Below are 16,419 nucleotides of genomic sequence, written 5' to 3'. Positions count from 1 at the left end.
TCTTGATTTTTCTTTCTCGAATCTTGGTGATCGCTTCTTAGTTCTCGATCTAGCCTTCGATCACTGATTGATATTTTCTCGTCTAACATGAAACTTGAACTTAAAATAAGGAAAAACCAACCATGTAGATATTGTATTCAATAGCCATTAATTATATTTTCATTTCAAGTTATTAATTATTAATAGTTTGACAATTTAAATCTACCATAGATAGTGTACAATGTATTTTATTCAATTTTTTATTCGACTGTTTGATTTATCAAATTAGTGAAACTTTGCTTGGTGTTTTATCAGCTCATTCTGAAACTTTTTTCATTTTTTTTGCTCGCATCATAATAATTGATATTTTCTGTATAAAATCCCAAAATATAAAAAATTTTTAATCAAATTAAAATAAAGAAAAATTTGATTACAATCATCAAAGTGAATCTTCTGCAAGTAAGTAGGGTAAATCGCTGGAAAATCCTAATTTTTTTCATTTTCCAGTTTTTCTCTATTTTAATTTGATTAAAAATTTTTATATTTTGGGATTTTATACAGAAAATATCAATTATTATGATGGGAGCAAAAAAAAATTAAAAAAGTTTCAATTTTTAAGTTCATTGTTGCTTTAGACTAATTTACTCACCTTTCACCATGTTAAATCTCCATAGGAAAAGCTACTGTCCTTAATAATGTAAAACTGTTTTTACAATGAGAGAAAAGGTAATCAATCAACAAACAATTATTACGATTCACGATTTTTTATATAAAGATTTAAGAAAAACTAGGAGCCGTACAGATATGGAAAACATATTAACAGAAAGAAGACAAAAATCTTCAACAACAAAAAATAGAACCAATGTCATAGGGGGTCAGGGTCAAAAGTTATTAATTAATGAAAAAAACGGGGCGTTAAATTGACTAAATTAAAATGTTAATTAGATTAATAAGAGGATTAGATGGAAAAGAAAGAGAAAAGGGGAGAGAGAGAAGGGATGAATTATGACGTTCGAGGCAATGAAAGGGGAAGAGAAAAGAAAGAGCATCAGATGAATGTAAGTTTTTCAATTGTATCAACCGCACGCCCTGGGATATTGAAACTTTGAGAGGTTAATCAAAGATACGATTAACTACTCTGTTTAAATTAAGGTTGACAAAATTTTCAATAAAAAAGACAGAAAAGATGACATTCGTGAATTCCATCTTCTAAAATTATTCAGAAAAGCGATCATGTTGATCGCTTGGTTTTCCTTGTTTTAATTATTACTCATCAATGGTTAATAATTTAATTCTAATTATTGGTAACTATCATCTTCTACTTATGTTCTATCAATTTAGAAAGAAAAAAGTATTTAAATTGTTGTTAATTGTGTTTTACTTACTGTCCCTAATATTTTGAAACGCAGTGTATTTAATATTTAATGATTGATCTTAGGTTTATTATCATTAGCATGAGGGATGAAGCAAGTTCCAGAATGAACTGTAAAAATATTATATAAAATATTATTTTATTCAAAATATTTGGACTTAAGTTTACTATTTATAGTTAACGTGATATTAATAATGTTTACCTTTAGCCAAAATTCATTATCCATGTTGACTAAATGGCCAAGTTTGATACCATTTCCAGGAAATAACAATCGATCCATTGTATTGAGAATCTAATGATAAAAAACATTATCTGATTCGAGATCTTAAAGTATTCTGATCGAACCTTTATTTTCGTTGAAACTTTAGCCTTGCTTGATTTACTTATCGCATAAAGATGAACACACAAACTTTGTTGCTGGAAAACAAGAAGAAATTGACAATTATAAGGACCTTAACTCAGCCATTAATTTACTTTACTTACTTTGACCACGCAACGACCATTAATATATGAAATCAATGCAGGAAAGAAAATAAGAAGCATCGCCACAAATGTAGCACCATGAGAAAAAAGTTTCGAATTCGTTTGAAAAATTAAACCAAAGAAGAGGAATGTATCTGCAGTTACAACTGCAGCAACATAACTTAACAACAATATGTACCGAAGCGAATCAGCTGTTTTAGTTAAATTGTAAAAATATCCGTCAATTTCCTTTAAAAGTCTAGTAATATTCACGCCATTGCTATTGTATCGTAATGCGATAGCAATATCAATACAAGATAATAATCGAGAAGTATAATAAGATACGATGTATGCAAAAAAATTCCCAATGCCGTAACATGTAATAATTATGTGCACTGCTGAATAAAATGTTATGAATCCCCATAGAAGTACAGTGATTCGCAATTTAGCAAGCTTATAAAACCAAGGGTTAACGATGAATGGACCAGCTACGAATGCAATGCTTAACGGAATTGCAGCGATTATCAACCGATTAAAGAAAGTAGAACTTATGAAAACATATTTGAGATATTCTCTCATTCGCCGATCAGTGAGTCGATAAAATTTTGGATCTGAAACCGTAGGAATTTTATTAATAAACTCGTACCAAATGATTTTACCTTTCATTTCAATATAAATCATCCATTCTCGAAGTATAATGAAACTTGTTAATCCAACGAATATAGCTAAATTAACTGCCATGTGATCTTGTGAACGGAAAGCTACATCTCCTAAAGCGATTTGGATAGACTCTTTTTCAGTTGAAAGCAAAAAAAGTGAGCGTAAAATATAAACAAGAAAGAAAACTCGAAGTATATTAATCCTAAGTTTGTAATAATTCATAATAAATAATTTGGTTGTTCCCTCTAAATAATAACCAAGATGAGGTACAAGGAAAATCTCGACGAACACATTGAACCGAAAAAGGGACTTGATGGTCTGTTCTCTGATATCGATGTCATCCCGAGGTAAACCGATAATCAATCGGTAAACTTGCCTCAAGTTTAATGAAGAATCTTTGTTTCCTTTCAAAGATTTCATTACGTTGTACCTGAACCACTTTTCTAATGACCGAACTAAAGATCGAATATAATTACGAGCATATATTAGTTAATATGCGAAGAGTATCTCATTTGATAATGATGATCCGCAATAGATAAAGTTAAATGATTAATCTATCATTATAATATGTTAAGAGAAACTATCAAAATAAATTCTCTTCTTTTTAACTCCTTTGGCGATTGAGTCCAATCGATGATTGATCCATTTGAATAATAGACCTAATTGTCATAAAGATTCCTGAGAGAAACGAAAAATTGATTTATGAAACTCTACACAATTGATAGTCTGAGATACTCAATACAGCATTTCTCAGTAACATTCGCCGAGCTATCAAGAGGTTAAATTAGTTCCCATTTGGATTAGTCAACCTGATAGATGGCAGACTTTTTTCAATTAGTTTCCAATTAGATTTGCAGATTATCAATTCATTTGGTCAACTTCTTGGAACAATTATTCAAGTAGCTTTCTAATTAAGAAGACAATTAAAAAAAATGGTTTCAAATCACAATTTAATTGTTTTCATCTCCAAGTACTTATTTTAGTAAACATGCTTATATCTATAAGGTTGACTAATCCAAATAGGAACTCGACTTAACCACTTGATAACTCGTCGAAAGTTAATGAGAAATGCTGTAAAAATTAACAAGGGGCGAGCGATCAACATGAACGCTAAGCTTATACAATTGGTTTCGTATATGAAGAGCTAAAACCCGCCACTTGCTAACTTAACTTCACGAATGCGTTCTTGGCTCCCATACGATCGTATGTCACAGACCAGGTCATTTCTGTGGACGTACGATTACTTTAAATTTCTTTACACGACTATTTCTCTCTCTCTCTCTATTTAGATTCTTTTTAACAACAATGTAACTGTTAAACAATACTAATATTATAATAGTTGAAGGATACGAAAAGAAGACAAAGCCAAAAGAGAAAATTTGAAAAAATTATAACTTTTGACTTTTGATCCTTACAACATTGGTTCTATTCTATGTTGGTGCAGAACTCAAAAAGCTTTCGAATGAGCGTCTCGATTTCTCTGTAGCACTTCAGGTTCTTTCTCAATGTTTCCATCAAAAAAACACGAATCGTAATAATTGTGTGATCACAATTAATTAGAACAGATTTAATTAAATGGTAACAATTTAATATTTGCTTTCGACTTTTAATATTACATTTTTTCTTTCGATTTCGATTCAATTATCTGAACATTATTGTTGATTGGAAAGTTCAAATCGATTGTCGAACTGATCAGAATTGAATCAAACTACATCTTTCTTTTCCATTACATCTTTTTTAATCTTCCCTTTTTTCTGACCTTTGGTCACCTTTTTGTTTACTTTTTCAATCGGTTTGTAGCCTCGTTTTCGTAGTCGTAACTTTCGAAAAAGTTTGACCAGATACTTGAATAGTCCTAAACGGAAAGGGATGAAAATAAAATACAACCCGGAAATAAGAATGGTGCTCATGAACATTGAGCCAACAGGAGTTCGAATATCGAAAATTGCGGTTGAAGAAAAGACCTGAAGACGAATCACACCACGAATTTGATGAAATTGGGTACAAACGTAAATCGCGGTATCTCTTAGCTCAATCTTTCTGATCTTTAAAGTACCGTTATTTTTATTACTAACAACAAATCGCAAAAATGTAAATCCTCTGATCTTCTTGCAACTTTCAATACACTGATACCAAGTGACTGAATCATCTGAGGCAAGAACTTCATCATCTTGATCAATAGCCAAGGGTAAACAAGAAAGTTCAATCTCAAAAGATTCATCGGCATGAAGAGTTTCAAAATTTTGAAACTGATCTGGTCTAAGCTCAAGTTTCGGCCTTCTAACTCGGACTTTTAATCGTTTCTTCAAATCACCAAGATTGATTTTATCCATCGTGACCGACGCGATTTCGGAAGGACATGTCTCGGGTACACAATCCTTATAAGTGACACAATCTTTATAACCTTTTAATTTATCAACTTGTTCACGAACTTTCTGATAACGATCCATATCGATATATTTCCAGTTTGATTCGCTTTTCAATCAAAACAAAAAAAGAAATAAAATAAAAACTTAGTTCAGTTAATAGTAAATCAAAATAATATTTACTCTATTTCTCCGAGAATTGTACGAAGGCCAATCAAGTCAGCGACTTTTATCGAATCGATATTTTGTAAATCAACCGAATTCTTGACCATATCACGACTAATGGTAAAGATTAAAGGTTTAGAATTGATTTGAATGATTGGTAACCAAAGGAAGAAAATTATTCTCGGAACTAACAATTAACTCACCATTGAATAGTAGATGGTTTTTCACACTTGTAATAAAAAACAGAACCGACAAGCATCAGCTTGGAAACACTTTTTCGAGTCCCATTAGTAGAAGTCTCATTATAAATACAGGGTAAACATTGACCTAAAATTTCATGCCAAACGAGCGCTGGTTGATAAACATAAAAAACTTTATGTTCAAAATATTCATCTTTTATATTATCGCTTATAAATTCATAGCTATTCCAAGGATTCCACATGGTGAAAAGTGAATGGAGCCCTGTCGCAATAAGTAAATTCAAGGCTTTACGGTCCAATTTCAAGTCCATTTGTGACTTTTTTACACAACCGGACTCATCGATTTCTGCCTTTGGCTCAACATCAACAATGATTTCAATCTCAGTTTTTGTTTTATTATCTTTACGAACACACTTGAATATTCCTCGAGTTTCCAAATCTATTTTAACAACAATCAATTCGAAACATTTACCCACCGTATAGTTTACTTCCGAATTTGAATATTTTCCTCTTTCAACAGGGGCCAATTCTGTCCAGGCTAACCGAGGGCGGGTATTGAATTTATAATAAAGCCATTTGTACTTCTTATGCAGTTGAAAGAGGTCATATTGGTCATTTTTATCGTCCACTAAACAAGAGATTGCCAGGTTATCGCCTACGGTTCCGATTTTAATTGTTTTGTATACTGAGAGATCGTGATCGTTATACACAGACCGACGGGGGCTGACTGCTGGAAATACGAATCTGTAATCATCATCCCAACGCTCAATACAACTGTCATCTCCCTTAATCACAATTAAAATACTGTAAAGAGATAATAATTTGCTATTGATTATCATTAATAGCTTTTGATGATGAGCAAATAATTTGTACACATTTACATTGGATAAATTTCATTAAAATCAATTTTAACAACCACTTGACTATTATAATGATGATTTTATGATTAACTTGGTATCAACAAATCGTAACCATTTAATTAAACTAACCATTCTAATTGATGTCTAATTAAAATCCTCATATAAATAAAACAAGCAAACAATTAGCGTCATCTATATATTTTACTTACAATGATTAATCAAGTTGTTAAGAAAAAGTGAATAATTGATGATGAGAAGTAATAAAATTTATATAAATTGTAATGGAATCAACAATTTATTTACTATTTAGATATAATTCATTTGTATTGTCTAATTGATGTAACATTGAACATGTTAAATTGCAATTTAGACAGAGAGAGATTTAGATTGTTGTTTAATTGTTTATGATGATTTAGCAGCATCGGTCATACCATTGCAAACGTAATCTAATCCTTTTTCAATCTTTTCGAGGTTTGAACCTTTAGCGCTGACCAAGGTGTTGATAAGAGCATCGGAAATGGCTTCAGATGAGTTGGCGGTGCTCATTGTTTGGAATAAATCACCAGCGGTGTCGATGTTGGCTAGAACATCAGTGACGGTGTTAAGTGGAGCGATAGCACCTCCGGTCATCTTGTTCAATGAATAGAGACCTTGTTCAACGACCTTAAGGCCAGAAATGATATTCTTAACTTGACCGTTTTGTTGGAGTTGATCAATGTAGGGTTGGAAGATTGCGATTAAACCACCGAAGCCGCTCTTGTTAAGAGTGTCAAAGATACTGGTGACCTTAGTGAAAGCACCGGTAACACTTGAGGCGACGAAACTCAAAGAGCTGGTGATCCATCCTCGAGATTTAATTGTTGACTTGACCAATTTTTCGAGAGCGGGAAAATCTTTTTCTACATCATCGATAGCTTGTTGGTAAATTTTGGCCTCATCTGCACTAGCGGTTTGGAGTCGAGCAGCGGAAAAGGTAAGGGAATCAATGGCATCTTCAATTGATTCGAGGGCTTTGATATTCTTGGAGGAATGAGCAGCGATCAACAAATCGTCCAATTGGTCCAAAAGTTGATTAACTTGACTGGAGCCAAAAGCTAATCAAATAAAGAAATGAGATAATTTATTATTAGTGATTAAGAAAATTAAGAATATTATCAAAAATAATGTTAACTTACCGGAGGCAATAACAAGGGTAAATACAATTAATGACTTCATGATTAACTGGTGCGATTTAATTTCTTCTGATACTTGGACTGACGCCAAGATGCAATAATCAATCTGATCACAGTTTTAATTGTTACCTCTTTTTATATATAAACTATTTGAAAGCTAAGTGAATATACCCAGATAATTGTTGACTACTTTTCTGTTAATTGTCACCTGAATCTTGCCTAATGATCAATGATTGACATTAATTATGTTTTCATCAAAATTTCCAGCTGATGAAAAAGGTATCAAACTTTGATAATTGACATCAATTGAAACAAAATGACAATTTGATGACCTTTAACTGATTGCAAAGTAATTATTTCAACAATTAGCAAGTAATCAATGTTAAATCGCAACCAGAAAGTTATTGTTAAACAAATGAGATACACCTTTGATGTCAATTGTTGATTAGACAATTAAATAATTAGACAACATTTGGTTAAATTTTGAAAAGTTGATCCTGGTTTCATTGTTCCAAATTGTCACTGATTAAGCTTCATGATAGATTGATGAATCTAATTATATAATTAGATTAATAATTTGACGATGATCTTAATAATAATAATCAAGTGCAAAAAAATATGACAGAAATAAAATTTTGATCTAATCAAATATGAACGATTAGACAGATCAAAATGGCATTGAAATTAATTCCTATGGAGAAAAAAACAACAATAAGTTAAACAATAGACAGAGAAAATTAATTACAATATATAAATACCTTGGGTTAGTTGCAATTAGATTTAATTGGATTGTTAATCAACCAGCTCAACATCTCAATCATCAAAATGAAATTTTCAGCAACTTTAATCACCATCGTTGCCTGTGCAACTTTGGCAAGTTCAGGTGAGTGTTTAGATTGATTGAATCATGTTATTTACCTTAATTGCAAATTTTAAATTTAAAAAAAAAGATGCAATTATAACATAAATATTATCAATATTTGAATGAATTAATTGATTTGTTTTCATTTTTTTTTCTTCTTCAATTGTCCAACAGCTTCTAATGATTTCCAACAACGAGTTAACGGTTTAATCTCATCTCTTAGCTCCAAACTTGACCAAGCCTCAGAAGGTGGACAAGCAAGTAAATTAATTAAGAATGCTCTTAAATTGGTCAACACTGCTTCCTTTGTTGGTCCAGCATCTGAAGCCGCTCAATCCGCTCTTACCCACGCCGAGAAAATTGTCCCACAAGTAGAGAAATTACTTTCCAATGGACCAGCCTCACGAAACAGCGCTGTCACCATGATCGCTGGCTTAGTCGGTCAACGAAGTGGTCTTCTCGGTGAAGTTTTAGCCAAGTTTGCCAAGAACATGGAAGCTTCAGGTAACCAACCTTTGGCCGCCATCTTTAAAACCGCTGCTGAAACTTTCCAACAACAAGTCTTGACCAATGATAATGCCCGAAATATGGCTAACAAGGTTGCCGATGGTATCGATATGGTTGAAGATGCAATTAACCTCCTCAACAACATGTCCGGTGGTATGATTCCTCAATTGAACACCATCGCTGGTGCCATCAACACCTTAGACGATGCTTCTGACACCCTTCTCAGCCGAGAAAAGGATGATGATTCCAAAAATTTGATCGTCTCAAAGGTTCTTGGTGTTCTTTACAAGATGAAGGATTCAAACAACCAATTTGCTTTCGACGCAATCAACAAGGTTTGCGACAAACTCCACAGTTCCCAAGCTAAAAACTCAGCTTAAACCTTTGTTGATCCAAACCTACAATTTAGGCGAGAAAAGAACAATAAAAAAAAGTAATTAATCGCTTAATCATTAGTAAAACAATAAAGGAAATGATTTATTGACATTAATTGGTTATAATTTGTTACTTTCTTTCAACTCCAAATCAACATTGTTTCTTTCAACTAATACCAAATTTCAATGCTCTTACTTGATTGTCCGAAGACAATTTACTTGTGAAGAAGAAGATATGAAATGATAATTAAATTAGAGCTCATGGCAAAGAGCATATTAGAATAGTCAAATTTGCTTCCATTTCAATCTACCTGAAAGGTAAAGTGGATTAAGATGGTGATTGGTTTAAACTAATCCTTTAAGCGAAAAGATTAAGGTAGTCAATCGAAATCGTCGATATAAAAACTCGTGTATTCAGAGAGTTGAATGTCTTTTATGTTTTGAAAGTGTTTCTATGTCCAGTTCAGTGTTTTTTTTTCTTGGTCGATATCGAGACTGTTTAGTGAAATCGAAATGAATTCAAGTAAATATAAACCTGTAAGTGAATCAATTCGTGAGTTGATTATTCAGCGGTACAATGATGGAAATCGGGTAAGTCAGTTGGCTACAGTTTTTGACGTAAATATCAACACAATTTACTCGATTATCAAGCGATACAAAGCATTTGGAAATGCGCCAAGACCCAGAGGAAAGAAAAAGCGAAAACTGAACCAAGATCAAATTGACCAAATTCGAGCTTTCAATGAGCTAGGAAACGCTTGTAATGACCAGCAACAAGAACGTATCACATTGACCAGTGTCCAGAATTTTATTTCCACGCAGTTTGATGTGAACGTAAGTGTACCAACAATCAGTCGCTATTTAAATTGACTAAGAAAAATTTCAACGATTCGTTTTCTGTACAATCTTTTTGGCACATGGACTAATTGCTTTTCTGTGAAATATGCAAGTGAGTTCATCATTAATTTTGATGACAATCAAATTGCAATCAATTATTGAATAAAAACTTTGCCATTTTCCTTCCAAGAAATAAATTGTTTCAATTATCTTCCTTTACTGAATCTTTGAAACTTTCCATTGCTTTTGTAATGAGCATTCAAATGAAGCACCAATTCAAAGTTCTGTCACTTAATTTGATTATCAGTTGTGATTAAGTGAATTGTGAGTTGACAGAATTTCAACTTACTCTATTGGTGATTGATTTTGGTGTTGATTTCAAGTCTTGTTCACCTGGTGGAACATAAATTGCTGCATTTGGTATTCGCAATCCATTGATTAGTTCATTGTGATTAAATTGATTCGACAGGTACAATGAGCCATTATCATCGTCATCAGATCGCGTAAGTAAATTGTCCTCGTGATTACCAGTAAATAAACGTTGGTTTCCATTGTTAGGTTGAGATAAAGGGGTTAATCCCAATTGGCCATTTTTCTGTTTTCAAATTCAAATTTAAGTTTAATTAGAAGTTGAAATCACTTTTTCTTTTTAAATTACTCACCATTTGGGTGAAAGGTGTGACCTTTCTTAGTTTACGATTGTTGGCCTTTCGACTATAAATTATACCAACAATTGTAATTAGAATTAAAATAACAGCACCAACGGTAAGACTTAAGATTAAGGTTAAACTGTAATCATCTTTGGATCCAGAATTTTCTGCAGCCTCTGGATTAATGGACGATGAGGGTTGGGTTGATGTCTCTTGTTTTTGCTGTTCTTGCTCTTCAACCTTTGGTACAAAATCTTTCCAACAGCAACAATTATCTCACCTTTAAAATCATTGAAATTAATTCCAGTTGAACTTAATTCACTTTCAATTTTATCAACAATTGCTTGGAAATCAGATGATGTCACATTAGCGGTTTCACTTTCTTCAGGCCAATAGACCAAATCAAAGGTAACTTTAAATGTATCTGGTATAATGATTACATTTTGAATTGAACTATCAGGAAGACCAGTTAATTGAGTTAATTGTTTTCTCAATAATTCAATAAATTCACTTGACTGATTACCAACAACAATTGAATAATCAGCTTTAAATACAAGAACCATTGAAACAACAACCATCACCTCGGTAACATTTCCCTCGTCTTCTGGAAAATTATCCGAAGGTTCATCGTCCAAAGTATCGGTTAAATTATAATCAACTGGATCTAAAGTCCCAACAATTATCTGGAAGAAAATTAAATAAAATGAAAAAGAAAAAGAAAAACAATCAACTAAATTAAAACAAAATCCATCAAATGGTCAATAAGAAAAAACGAAAAAACGAAAAATTCTTTTTCATTTCTGTCACGTTAGATGTCGCCACTTGAGAGAAAATTTGATTTGGTTTGATTGAGAAAAGAAAACAATTTCTGTTTAGATTAAATCTTAATTGATTAATTGTGTTCTTTTAATTAACCTAGTTTATTCTATACTTACTGGACCTTCTTGACCATTGGATGGAGGACAAACGGTGAGACACTCGTCGGTTTCTGGGCAGTAAATTGTTCCTGAAGTACAATAGTCAATCTGTTTAGTTAAACTCTCAACACAAACAATATCCAAACATGTTAATGATGAGGCACAGAAAATAAACTCATCGATACAAAGTGGACTTCGTTTTTTAGGTAATAAGCCGACATTTAATTGTCGATTATTGTTATTATGATCATCACTCTCATCTCTTTTACCTGTGTCACCCGAATATTCATAAATTTTACTCTCATTCTCGTTGAATCTTAGATTATGTTTAACTGACCAAAATGATGACGGATATTCAATGGTTTCTATATTCTTCCTGGAATTTGTTGCCGATAATTTATTAATTGGAAACAATATTAACATGGTCATTACCATTAAAGGATAACCATTACTGTTGGATAATTTTGGAAACACCATTTGAACAATCAGTTAATCTCCAATCAAACAAGTTCCATGGGATTAACACATGACTGTTGATCTGATCACGTTTGATGTAAAAAATTTTCAACAACAAGGTAACCATAACCGTCATTATGGAAACCTATTAATTTATAAATTGTTAAATTTTCAACAATTTATAGATTTGGATTATTTCACAATCTCAACGAAAACATATACTCCTAAAGGTTAAAAGATATCACAGTTATATTGTTTATCTTTGACCAATACAAGATATTGCTAAGGTAACTATTGGATTCGTGGAAATGATTAACAACAATACTAATCATCATCATCATCATCATCATCATCATAATTAGATTGTAATATTTTTCACCATTTAATTGAAATCGATAACAGAATTGTCATTAATCATAAACAGAAAAACAGTCTGGGTCAGTTAATTTTTAGAATGATAAATTTTCAATTGATCCGAAATGATTAAGAAAAAAAAAGAGATCAAACCAATAGAAATTAATTGTTACTTAGATTGGAAATCAATTTGTTACCTCAATTAATCAATTGTAAGTCAAATTATTATTGGTAAATTTTGTTCTTATTGTTAATATTAATCAGATTTTTCTCAATGAATTGACATTGGTTCTGATTGTTGGTTTGATTTTAGAGACCAAAATTGAATCTCTATTACAATATTTCCAGTGTAACAATTAACAGTTGTAATTGTTTTTCTCTCTTGCTGGGAAATTAATGGATTTACATTAATTGACAATATATATTCTAAATTTTAAAATAATATCGTAAATATTAGTAATTAAAAAAAAGAAACAAGGATCAACTAATTGCACAAAATAATGATGACATTTAAGGTAACAAAAAAAAAGTGATTGATAAAATTGGAGGGAAGTGGAAAAGGTTAATCAATTGAGGAAATTAGAGTAACATGACATGAATCAACTGAATTAAGGAATTAGTTAAGAAATATATTCATACAAATTGTCAATTAATTGAGTGCAATTTCATTTGATTCTTGCCTGTAATCTGCTGGGATATTAGATAATCATGATAAATGGATGACCACGACGACGATGATAATGATAATGATAATGATCACAATCCAATTTAGTTTGATTGTCTTTCCAAAATGATTTGTCTTGATCATGTTGATTAACTTTTTCTTTACATTCAATCTAATGAATTAATATTTGTGTTTATATTAATTGTTGTTGAAAGTTAATCATGTCTTTTTGTCCAGTTTTTCATGATGATCGGAATGACCTTTGATTGGTTGATTAACATTAATTGACTGGTGATCAAGCCAAAAATGAATGGAAATACAAATAGAAATGTAATTGGATCAATTGGTTAAAGGTGATTGTTGGTGTTTAAGTGATTAAGTCAGTGAATGAGTGAGTGTATCTGAGTGGTGGGTGATTTGAGGAGTTGTAGTGTTTGGTTAATTGATGTAACAATTAATCAATTACATGACATCGCATCGGAAACTTGAGAAATTGTGCAAGATTGAACTTCAACCTCTTCTTCCTCTTTGAATTTAATCTCGTACTGTTTAACTAATTGTCGCAATTTTTCATTCTCTTCTTCGAGTTTCTCTTTTTCCAACCTTTCCAAGGTTAATTGATTTTCCAGCTCTTCTTTAATTTGATCAGCTCGATTTTTCTCCTCCTGTAATTGTATCTCTTTACTTTCCAATTCACCTCTAAATTTGCGAATCGCTTCATCCAATTCTAATTTTAATTTAATATTCTCTGTTTGTAAACCATCAACCTCATTAGTTGTAACCAGATTGGTTACTAATTGTTCAATTTTCTTCTGTGATTCATTAAACTCTTTGAATATGGTTGACAGGGAAGATGAATTGGAAGGTGATGAAAGTGATGATGTTGTCGCAGTAATACCTCCGGTAATATTGGACACAAGCGCACCCGTTGCATCAACACCAGTCACCGAAACGGTTACAGGGGAATCCACAGTAGCCGAAGTGGTAACAACAACGGTGCTCGAAGGTCGATCAGGGTCAGTTTGAATATACTCAATTCGACGAGCTGGTTCTCCACTTGAAGTGACCACATAATTTTCAACAGCAAATGAATATTCACCAAAAGGCTCTCCAGTGGTGATTATTTGTTGACTAACTTCGTCATCAACCTGAGTTACCTGAGAGCGAAATCAAGAAAAAGAAAAGAAAAACAATCAATAGAATAACAATGAAATAAAAATAATTGTCACAACAATTGTGAATTTCTCCATAAGGTTCATTTATATAGAGAATAGAAAACAATCCAAGTGAAAGTTGATTGGAAAATCAATGTAATTACACAGGATTAGTTTTCTTTTTCTGGTCAATGTTTTTTTTGTTACCTGGAAATTGGTAGTTGGTTGTAATCCTTCAAGTCGAGCGATTTCATCTTGATTGTTATCATTGTGATTATGTCTAAGGTAATGGCCCATCACTTTTCCGGCATAAGTTGTGATCTTGGCCGGGCAACTATTTTTACGGCATTTCCAGTAAACCTTTTCATCTCTACTTTTATTTTTACGGAAAATATATTCACCAGCAATCAGGGTCTCATTGTTACGTGAATTTTTTATATACCGGATAAGAGTCATTTTGATACGATGATAAAAATAGGAACAGGAAAATCAAATGAATGAGAGAAAATGTCAACAGATGATCAATTGAGATGAGCCAAATATTAGTTTCTCTCCTTCAATTACTGTAAATAAAAAGGAAAAATAAAACAACACAAATTAATACTACTGATTGTAGTGTATTTAAAGCAATTAAATCTTATAGAAAATAATCACCAGGTAATTAACAATTATGATTATTGAGTAAAATCAGATGAAAACAATATTGGAAAATGACTAATGTTAAAATCAGATGTTTGGTCAATGGTGATGAAGGTAAACTGATTCTCGGTTTACTAATCGATAAAGATTCACAATTGCTCATGACCAATTGATGAATTCATGGTAATCAACAGAATTTGATGGTGAAATATTAACAATTTAGCTTTAATAATTAGAATTAATTTAAACAAACAAGAGAGACGAAAAAAAATTCAATTGTACTTATGGTTACAAGAGACACAGAAAAAGATAAACAAATGATGAGGGAACACAAAAAGCGAGGCAAAGTCAAATTCTGTTTCTTTATGGATTAACAATTAATAGAAATTAAATGTTAATCAGTTGATTAATTAATTGTTTTTATTTTAATTTCTTTTCTTCTTTTCTTCCTAAATTGTTAATCAGTCTATTGATTTCTGTTCAATTCTATTGATTTTCTTTCTTTCCAGTTCATCTTGTTGATGGTTTACTTTTTTTCTTCTTCTTTAATTGTTGTTGGATGTTAATTATTTTTGTATCTCTTTAATTTTGATTAGCAATTAAGATTGATTTTGGTGATGATTGTCCATTCTAATTAGAAATAATTTAATCAGTGATAATCAATGTTTGCATTGTTGCTGTTACAAAATGTTACCCTCAAAGCGTTGATTGCTCTTGATTTTTGTGCTCTTTTGATTTGATTAACTATCGGTTTTTTTGTTGTTGATTAACTTGATCAATGATTGATTGATGTTTGCTGTTAAAAACTAATCAAATAAAACTAATGAGCACAATTAATATCATGTAATCATGTAAAAGTTAAACATTACAAGAGATAATCAAATAACACAACTGTTAACTAAATTGTTGGAAAACATTTAACGTGTTAAATTATTACTCAAATTTAAGAATTGAATTAATTACTTTCTTTCCTTGGTTAAATTGTTTATCAATTTTCCTTAAATTAAACCAATTACAAACCGTTAATCTTAACAATTAAGCCTAATCCCATTTTACTATAACTCTTAATTTGGAAAGTGAGTGAAAAAAGTTTCTTACCAACAATTAACTTAATTATTGTATTGATAAGAATGAAAAAAAAAACTTTGAAAAAGGATAAAAGATGAACAACAATTAAAGTGACAATTTAAATCTAATACCACAATTGATTGGTAACAATTAACAGAAAATTATCCTCAAGTTAATTGGTTAATTTTTAGCAATTTACAAGTGAAAATTTGTCAAATCATAACGAAACCCAAAGAGTTTAAATTTACCTAATTAATGAAGATTTAAATAAATTACAAGTTTCTTAATTGTCCCTCTATCGAATCGATCACTTAATTGTAATTAACTTTCTCTCTCTCAATAACAAACACCCAATAATATATTTAGCCTGAAGCATCAATACAATTAAAGACAATGAAAAAAAAAGTTCAAGTTTAAACAAAGATTTGATTACCTTGATTGTGCTCCAAACAATTAATCATGTTAATTGTTAACACAGATTAAATATAACATAGAGATTTTAATTTTCTCAATTGAACAATTAACAATTTACATAATCAATGGTAATTTTTCAATGAAAAAACCAAATCAAATCAATGGTAAATCTCCCAAGTGTCAAGGTAACTAATTAAGTTTACAATCAAGTTAATTGTTGGTCATCAATCAATTTGATTATTACAATTTCCATGTCAATCTTTAATCATCATTTTCACTTTAATTCC

General features: G+C 31.2%; 5 protein-coding genes and 1 long non-coding RNA gene across 7 annotated transcripts; 2 read left to right on the top strand and 4 right to left on the bottom strand.

Moving 5' to 3' along the window:
• Positions 1-4,055: 4,055 nt before the first annotated feature.
• On the bottom strand, positions 4,056-6,211 carry LOC128388857 (uncharacterized). Its single transcript, XM_053348316.1, has 3 exons — positions 5,208-6,211; positions 5,023-5,118; positions 4,056-4,948 (listed from the first exon to the last, which is right to left on the bottom strand). The coding sequence occupies exons 1-3, from the start codon at positions 6,041-6,043 to the stop codon at positions 4,177-4,179; spliced, it is 1,704 nt and encodes a 567-aa protein (XP_053204291.1). The 5' UTR covers positions 6,044-6,211; the 3' UTR covers positions 4,056-4,176.
• A 119-nt stretch (positions 6,212-6,330) lies between these two features.
• On the bottom strand, positions 6,331-7,397 carry LOC128388861 (uncharacterized). The gene is made up of 2 exons (XM_053348321.1): positions 7,240-7,397; positions 6,331-7,158 (listed from the first exon to the last, which is right to left on the bottom strand). The coding sequence occupies exons 1-2, from the start codon at positions 7,277-7,279 to the stop codon at positions 6,467-6,469; spliced, it is 732 nt and encodes a 243-aa protein (XP_053204296.1). The 5' UTR covers positions 7,280-7,397; the 3' UTR covers positions 6,331-6,466.
• A 565-nt stretch (positions 7,398-7,962) lies between these two features.
• LOC128388860 (uncharacterized) lies at positions 7,963-9,095 on the top strand. The gene is made up of 2 exons (XM_053348320.1): positions 7,963-8,119; positions 8,273-9,095. Exons 1-2 carry the CDS (start codon positions 8,062-8,064, stop codon positions 8,983-8,985), a joined length of 771 nt encoding a protein of 256 aa, XP_053204295.1. The 5' UTR covers positions 7,963-8,061; the 3' UTR covers positions 8,986-9,095.
• Positions 8,910-11,860, bottom strand: LOC128388858 (uncharacterized). The gene is given in 5 exon segments (XM_053348317.1): positions 8,910-9,514; positions 10,166-10,411; positions 10,479-10,724; positions 10,727-11,149; positions 11,402-11,860. Coding segments are annotated over 5 exon segments (1,410 nt in total). The 3' UTR covers positions 8,910-9,478.
• On the top strand, positions 10,188-12,549 carry LOC128388862 (uncharacterized). Of its 2 annotated transcripts, none has more exons than XR_008325352.1 (3): positions 10,188-10,319; positions 11,386-11,589; positions 11,705-12,549. It is a non-coding gene; the product is annotated as an uncharacterized LOC128388862 (long non-coding RNA). The 2 variants fall into 2 exon arrangements; XR_008325351.1 differs by lacking the exon at positions 10,188-10,319 and adding an exon at positions 10,736-10,874.
• On the bottom strand, positions 12,379-14,949 carry LOC128388859 (uncharacterized). The gene is made up of 3 exons (XM_053348319.1): positions 14,666-14,949; positions 14,219-14,574; positions 12,379-14,014 (listed from the first exon to the last, which is right to left on the bottom strand). Exons 2-3 carry the CDS (start codon positions 14,465-14,467, stop codon positions 13,316-13,318), a joined length of 948 nt encoding a protein of 315 aa, XP_053204294.1. The 5' UTR covers positions 14,468-14,574; positions 14,666-14,949; the 3' UTR covers positions 12,379-13,315.
• Between the last annotated feature and the right edge of the window lie 1,470 nt (positions 14,950-16,419).

This window comes from Panonychus citri, unplaced genomic scaffold, assembly GCF_014898815.1.
Source record: "Panonychus citri isolate SS breed McGregor unplaced genomic scaffold, ASM1489881v1 Contig00104, whole genome shotgun sequence".
NCBI classification, from domain to species: domain Eukaryota; kingdom Metazoa; phylum Arthropoda; class Arachnida; order Trombidiformes; family Tetranychidae; genus Panonychus; species Panonychus citri.
Note: the sequence above shows the minus strand (reverse complement) of the source record. Positions and strands in the feature narration are given on the sequence as shown.

Coding starts and splice junctions, on each gene's coding strand:
- LOC128388857 (XM_053348316.1), bottom strand. CDS start 6,043: ATGATAATCAATAGCAAATTATTATCTCTTTACAGTATTTTAATTGTG. Junction 5,119..5,207: donor AAACCATCTACTATTCAATG/GTGAGTTAATTG, acceptor CTTTACCATTAG/TCGTGATATGGTCAAGAATT. Junction 4,949..5,022: donor ACAATTCTCGGAGAAATAGA/GTAAATATTATT, acceptor TTGATTGAAAAG/CGAATCAAACTGGAAATATA.
- LOC128388861 (XM_053348321.1), bottom strand. CDS start 7,279: ATGAAGTCATTAATTGTATTTACCCTTGTTATTGCCTCCG. Junction 7,159..7,239: donor TACCCTTGTTATTGCCTCCG/GTAAGTTAACAT, acceptor TTATTTGATTAG/CTTTTGGCTCCAGTCAAGTT.
- LOC128388860 (XM_053348320.1), top strand. CDS start 8,062: ATGAAATTTTCAGCAACTTTAATCACCATCGTTGCCTGTGCAACTTTG. Junction 8,120..8,272: donor TGCAACTTTGGCAAGTTCAG/GTGAGTGTTTAG, acceptor ATTGTCCAACAG/CTTCTAATGATTTCCAACAA.
- LOC128388859 (XM_053348319.1), bottom strand. CDS start 14,467: ATGACTCTTATCCGGTATATAAAAAATTCACGTAACAATGAGACCCTG. Junction 14,015..14,218: donor AACCAACTACCAATTTCCAG/GTAACAAAAAAA, acceptor TTTCGCTCTCAG/GTAACTCAGGTTGATGACGA.